Raw genomic sequence first — 6726 nt, 5'->3', positions numbered from 1 at the left:
GGGAGGTATTTTGGTTCATATTTGGTTGAAAATTCAATTCTTAGGGTCAAAATTTATCTTTTTGATTTGAAAACTCGACCAAAAAAGTGCTTAAAATATATTTAGAAACAAATTTTTTTTGCATTATTATTATTAATCTTCTAGGTGTATGGTGGGTTTTATACCCACAAGAATTTAAAAATTTGGAATTTATAGCAACCCTGACTAATAATAAAGATAAAAAAAATAAAATTCACACTAATCTCTGCAATAGTATTAAAAAATGAAAAACAAACGAACCTGCATCGTTCATGCTGTCCATCATTGTCATCAGTCTTTTTAGTCTCGCCATTGATTCCTGCTCTGTTCCTTTTGTCATAAAGTCTTGACTGAATCCGGGAATCATTCCCTAATCAACAGGAACAAATTTTTAGATAATAAAAAAATTAATCCCTTTTATAAAAACTCTTGAGATGTGAAGAGTTATGGATCTATTTTTTTGTTGTCAAATAAATTACCATGATTTGTGAGAAGGGACCCATTTTCATAATATTCTGGAACTGCTCGTACATGTCTCGTAACGTGAAATGACCATGTTTAATTTTTTCTAGTAACTCCTCGTTATCATCGAGATTTAATTCATTAACTCTGTCGATTAAACCTTCTATGTCTCCCATTCCCAAAAGTTTGCTTATGAAGGGTTTCGTTTTGAAAGGTTCTAAATCGTCAATGTGTTCTCCGGTACCGACAAAAATCACAGGACTTTGTGTTGCTGCAACTCTAAAATAAACAAAAGTCTATATTAATTTATAATTTTTAATTTAAAAAAAAAATATATATATAAATGTCGAAGAACTTTATTTTTAAGGTTTATTAGTTTATAAGGTTAGAGGGTGTCTACTCAAACTCTGAAATCAAATTCCCTGAGCATTCCAAGTTTTTTTTTTTTAGGTATCTCAAAATTTTTTCAGGTATAACTTTTCATAATACAGCGGCATAACAATATTTCGAAATTTTTAAAACAATAGATTAAGAATATATATAAAGTTTCGCGAGCTTATCAGAAATAATGTTTTTTTAGAGTTTCTACGAATTCAATAAAAATGTTAAATTAAGAAAGCAGCTTTGACAAATTTTATTATAAGATATTCTGAAATATATTCGCACCACCGATTGCTTAAATAATTAAATAATACTGAAATCATAATTAATTACTTCTTGAATTTTTCTCTGAAGTACGTGAATTAAAATGATAATTCAAACAAATTTCAACCAAACTCAACCAAACAGTTGAATTTTCAACTAAAAAAGATCAATTAGTAAGCAAAAGTTAAATTTGTAGTTAAAAAAAAATTCCACATAAAAAACAACAAATTTGCAAACAAAATGACGAATTTTTAACTAAAATGATCGAATCCTCAACTGGAGTAGATTAATTTTTAACCAAAAGGATGAGAGCAAAACTAAAAAAGATCAATCTTCAAACAAATTGATGAATTTTCAAATAAAATGATGAATCTTTTATCTGGGATAGTTGAAATTCTACTGAAAAAGACGAATTTAAAAAAAAATTATATGAATTTTTCAACTTGTAAAAAATTGTCACCAAAAAACTGAATTGTTACATTTTTATTTAAAAAATTTAATTTTCCACCAAAAAGATAATCTTGAACTAAAATTATGGAATAATAATTTGTAATAGCCACATTTTCGGCTTAAAAAATTTTTAACATAAAAATGAATTTTCAACTTGAAAAAAAAATTTAACTGGAATAGTCGAGCTTTAAAATAAAAGTTAAAGTTTAAACTAAAATGATGATTAATTAACCAGAATAATTAAATTTTTAACCATAAAGATCAATTTTCAACTAAGAAGATTAATTTCTAACAAAAAGATAAATTTTTAACCGAAAAAAATAATTATCGATCAAAAATTTGAAAGTTAAATAATAGTTAAATAAATTAGTGATCAACCAAAGATATTAACTTTTAACTAAGATTATCGAATATTCAATTGGAATAGTTACATTTTCAGTTTAAAAAAAATGTTCAACCAAAAAAAAATTTAACACAATGTTTAAAGTTTCAACCGACATAGTTAAATTTTTAGTAAAAAAATAAGTTTTTAGCCAAAGAAAAAAATAATTTTCAAAAAAATGGCTGAGTTTTCGATCAAGGTGATACAGTTTTGATTAAAATGATGCATTTTTAAATAAAAAAATTAATTATTAACAGAAGAGTTTAATTTTCTGCCAAATAATCAAATTTGTATTCCAAAAAAGATGAATTCTGAACTAAAAATGTACTAATCAATATTTTAACCAAAAATTTTTTTAAATTTTTATTCAAAAATTGTTAAGTTTGACCGAAAACATATTTTGAACAAAGTACATGGATTGTCGACCACTTGAATTTTCAAATAGAAGCCATACATTTTTAAACAAAAATAGAAAAGATAAATTTTCAGTTAACAAAATTATTTTCAAACCAAAAAGAAAAGAAAGGATTTGCAACAAAATATCTCGTTTTTCAACCAGACATAATTTTAAAATTAAAATGGCGAATCGTCAACCAACAAAATTAATTTAAAAAAAGAAGAGTTTAGCTTTCAGCCAAGTGATTACATTTTTATTCCCAAAAAGATGAATTCTGAACGAAAAATGTAGTAGGTATATTTCAACCAAAAAATTTTGTAATCTTTAATCAAAAAGATTTGAATTGAACCAAAAACAACGACTTTTCAAAATGAATTAAATTTTCAACTGAGAAAGATTCTTAAATTAAGAGGGAAACAAAATTAAAAAAAAAATTGTTGAATTTTAATGCAGAAAAAAATGAATTTTCAGTAAAGAAAATTAATTTTCTATCAAAAAAACTAATTTTCAACAAAGTACATAAATTTTCAATCAAAAGCGATCAATGCTCTAGGTTATTGCAGGTTTTTCCAGGTAGAATATACAGGTAGAAGGTGGGTTATACAAACATAATTTTTCTAAGGTTCTTGAGAAAATTCAAAAATATTTTTGAAAATTTCATAAAAATTTATAAAAAGATAGTTGAATCTTCACCCGAACAAGATTAATTTTCAAGCAGTTATATTTTTAACGAAAAAAGATGAAATATTTTTCAATAGACGTATTTTCCACAAAACAGTTAAATTTTGTAACCCGAAAATATTAATTCTCAAAAAAATGTAATAATTAATATTTCATTACATAAAGATGTTATTTTTAAATAAAAAAACCAGTTTAATTCATAAAAATAACTAATTTTCGAAAAAATATTTGAGTCCACAACCAAAAACACGAATTTTAAACCAAGATTATTTTTCTCCCTAGAAAGACAAATTTTCAAAAAAAATGTTAAATTTTCAAGCAAAGAGATCAATTTTAAACTAAAATGATGAATACTCATATAAAAGAGTGAATTTCTAACAATGTACTTTAACTTTTAGCCAAGCATTTTAATTTAAACAAAAAAGATGACTTCTAAAATAAAAATATAATAGTTGATATTGAAACTGAAAAAGATTTTTATTTCAAATCAAAAAGAGTTAAATTTTAAATTTAAATTTAAATTTTAAAGGAAAAAATGTAGGCGAATTATAATTTAAAGTGTATCATAATTTTTAATGTAAAATCTTGACAAAATTCACAAAGATTTTTTGAATATTTTAGATATGTTGGAAATGTATTTGGAAAATTTAAAAAGACGTTTTTTTTTCGAAATTCGAATTATTCCTAAACTTTCCTAAAACCTTGTTGAATCATTTTTTACGATTATGAACATTTTTTGTAATGTTTTAAAATATTTTAATATATTAACTTTTGAAATTGTTTAAAAACTTCTAAAAATTATTTTGTAATTATTCGAATTTTATTATAAAATTTTGAAAAAATTCTGCGAAATTAAAGAAATTGCGTTATAATTTTCCAGATTATGTTTTTACAATTTTGACAATCTTTCTAATAATCTCTTAGAATAAATTTTGTAAAATAAAAAGGACAATTATTTTTGTGTCTTTTGAAAACTTTTAACATTTCTTAAACTTATTCAAATTTTTTCTAAATGTTTTAAAATGTTTTAAATATTTTCTTTAAATTTTGTTTCAAAATCTTGAAAAATCTACATTTTGTTTAATATTGTTAGAGATTATTCACAAAATACGTGATAGGTATTTAAAAAATTGTTAACACCCTCATAAAAAATCCTTTCCAAAACTTAAATTATTTTTTAATTCTTCAAAAGCATCTAAAACTTTGACATGTCTTTTGAAATAATTTCCAAAATTTGTTACAATCATACAAAAATTTTAAAAATTGCCCTAAATTCTGCCGTATTCTTGTTCCTTTTTCAAAAATTTGAGAACAGAAGAGTTACCTTTATTATTAAAGAATCTTCTACAATTTAAATTTTCTTTTTTAGAAATAAATGTTGAGAATTAAAATCCCCTATTTCGAAATTGCCATTTACAAAATTCCAGAAAATTCAAAAGAACAAATTAAAAATAGCCGATTCACAATTTTTTAGATAGGAATACTTACGCGGAAAGAGCTCCACCACCTTTAGCATGACCATCCAACTTTGTAATGATAATCGAACCGATATTTACGCGATCCTTGAAAGCTTTCGCTTGTGCTTCACAAGCTTGACCTATCGTTGCGTCCATCACGAAAATTATATTATCTGGGTTCTAAAATAATTATTCCTAATTAGAATCACAATTATTTAAACAAATATGAGAAGTATTAATTTAAAAAATACTCACAACTGCGTTAGAAACTTGCAACATTTCCTCGAAAAGAGATTCTTCTTGTTTGTGCCTTCCACTCGTGTCCACAATTATAATTTCGTACCCCTCCTTCTTAAACATTTCAACACCGTCTTGAGCTATTACCACCGGATCGATTTCTGTATAACTGGAAATAAGATCACCAGCTTTAGAGAGCCAGACTTCATAGCCCAACATTTTCTCAAAAAAGATTAATTCGGGACCAAAAATATAATAGTAAATCTTTCAATTAAAAATAATTAACTTTAAACCAATAAAGATAAATTTTCAACAAATAAATTAAATTCTCAACCAAATCATAGGACTTTTTAACAAAAAATATGAATTCTGAACCAAAAATAGCATAGTAGACTTTCATTTTAAAAAAATTAACTTTCAATCAAAAAGATGAGTTTTCAGTCCAAAAGGACTTTTCTACCAAAAGATGTATTTTCAATTCAAAAATACAAATGTTTAACAAAACTCAGTGTTGTCATTTTAATCAAAGAAAAAATTCCCGGTTCGCAAAAATGTTTCTCGGTCAATTAAATTAAAAAATTCGAATTTTAAATGTTAAGTTAGTTAGTTCAGTTTTTCAAATATTAAGTTATCTTTCACATTTTTTCAGAACTTCTAAACATTTTTTTTATTGTTTGAATTTTTTCTCAAATATATCCTAAAATTTTAAAAAATACTGCAAAATAAAAAATACTTCATTAAAATATTCCAGATTCATTTTGGACAATTTTGGAAATATTTTTAAATGTTCGCCTGAAATTAATTTTCCTGGAAATTTTAAGAAAATATTTTTTATTATTTTGAAGCCTTTCACGATTCTTACTATTCTACATTTTTTGTTCGAAATTTGCAAAATTGATAAATCTATATTCTGTTTTTAATTAGGCCATACCCGGGCTGTTTGCACCGAAATTTCGGTATGATAGTCGAAATAATTTGAAATAATTTCTAATTTTACATTAATTTCGAATATTTGTAGAACTTTCAAATATCTTTTTTAAAATACTGGATTTTTGCCTAGTAATAAAAGGTTTTCAATATTTATTTATATAACAGAATCAACAATTTTAATTACAAATTAAAAGTTTTAAAATATAACAATGAGAATTGTAACGTTCTTAATATTTTTTTTGGTTGTGAATGTTCGTTTTCTAAATACTGATTTAAAATAAACAGTCAAATATTTCTAAAAATTAAGCAATTGATCTTTTTCTCATTTAAAAGTCCAAATACTCAAATTTTAGACTGAAAAACTAAAATTTTCAAGATAATAACAGGTTATTTTCAACAGAACGGTTAAGCTTTCTACCAAAATAAATGAGTTTCCAAATAAAAAACATGAATTTTCAACCAAAAATGGAATAGTTCAATTTTCATTTAAAACAATTATATTTCTACGGTAATATAGAAATTTTTAACCAAAGAGATGAATCTTCAAGTAAACAAAAATAAATTTTTTTCAAGCTATGCAATTCATCTTTCAACAAAGTAGTTGAATTTTCAACCAAGATAAATATTCAAATCATAAAAACGATTTTTTAAAAAAAGAGTGAATTTTTGAATCTAAAGTCATTTCTTAGTCAAGAAAGGAAAAAACTTATCCAAATTATTCAATTTTTAAGCCAAAGAGACGAATTTTCAACAAAACAGTTGAATTTTCAATCCAACTGTTGAATTTTTAACTAGGAATATGAATCTCTGGCCAAAAAGATTAATTTTATACAAAAATACGAATTTTTAAACAAAATAGTAGAATTTTCTACTTAATAACAGTTTATTTTCAACGAAACAGTTGAGTTTTCTATCAAAATAAATGAATTTCCAAATAAAAAACATGAATTTTCAACCAAAAATGCAATAGTTCAATTTTCATTTAAAACAATTATATTTCTATCATAATGAACGAATTTTCAACCAAAGAGATGAATCTTTAAATAAACAAAAATAAATTTTTTTCA

General features: G+C 23.9%; 1 protein-coding gene across 1 annotated transcript in view; it reads right to left on the bottom strand.

Annotated features, from left to right (window-relative positions):
• The window catches only part of LOC117175037 (signal recognition particle 54 kDa protein), a 24039-nt gene that overhangs the window by 11191 nt on the left and 6122 nt on the right, over positions 1-6726 (bottom strand). Inside the window, exons 4-7 of the mRNA XM_033364552.1 lie at positions 4748-4898; positions 4524-4672; positions 498-759; positions 280-388 (exon numbers count right to left, since the gene is read on the bottom strand). Coding sequence (XP_033220443.1) covers positions 280-388; positions 498-759; positions 4524-4672; positions 4748-4898 — 671 coding nt within the window. The remainder of the gene's footprint in view (positions 1-279; positions 389-497; positions 760-4523; positions 4673-4747; positions 4899-6726) is intronic.

This window comes from Belonocnema kinseyi, chromosome 6 (genome assembly GCF_010883055.1).
Source record: "Belonocnema kinseyi isolate 2016_QV_RU_SX_M_011 chromosome 6, B_treatae_v1, whole genome shotgun sequence".
Taxonomy (NCBI): Eukaryota; Metazoa; Arthropoda; class Insecta; order Hymenoptera; family Cynipidae; genus Belonocnema; species Belonocnema kinseyi.
The sequence above is the reverse complement of the archived record's forward strand: the minus strand, read 5'-3'. Positions and strand labels throughout refer to the sequence as shown.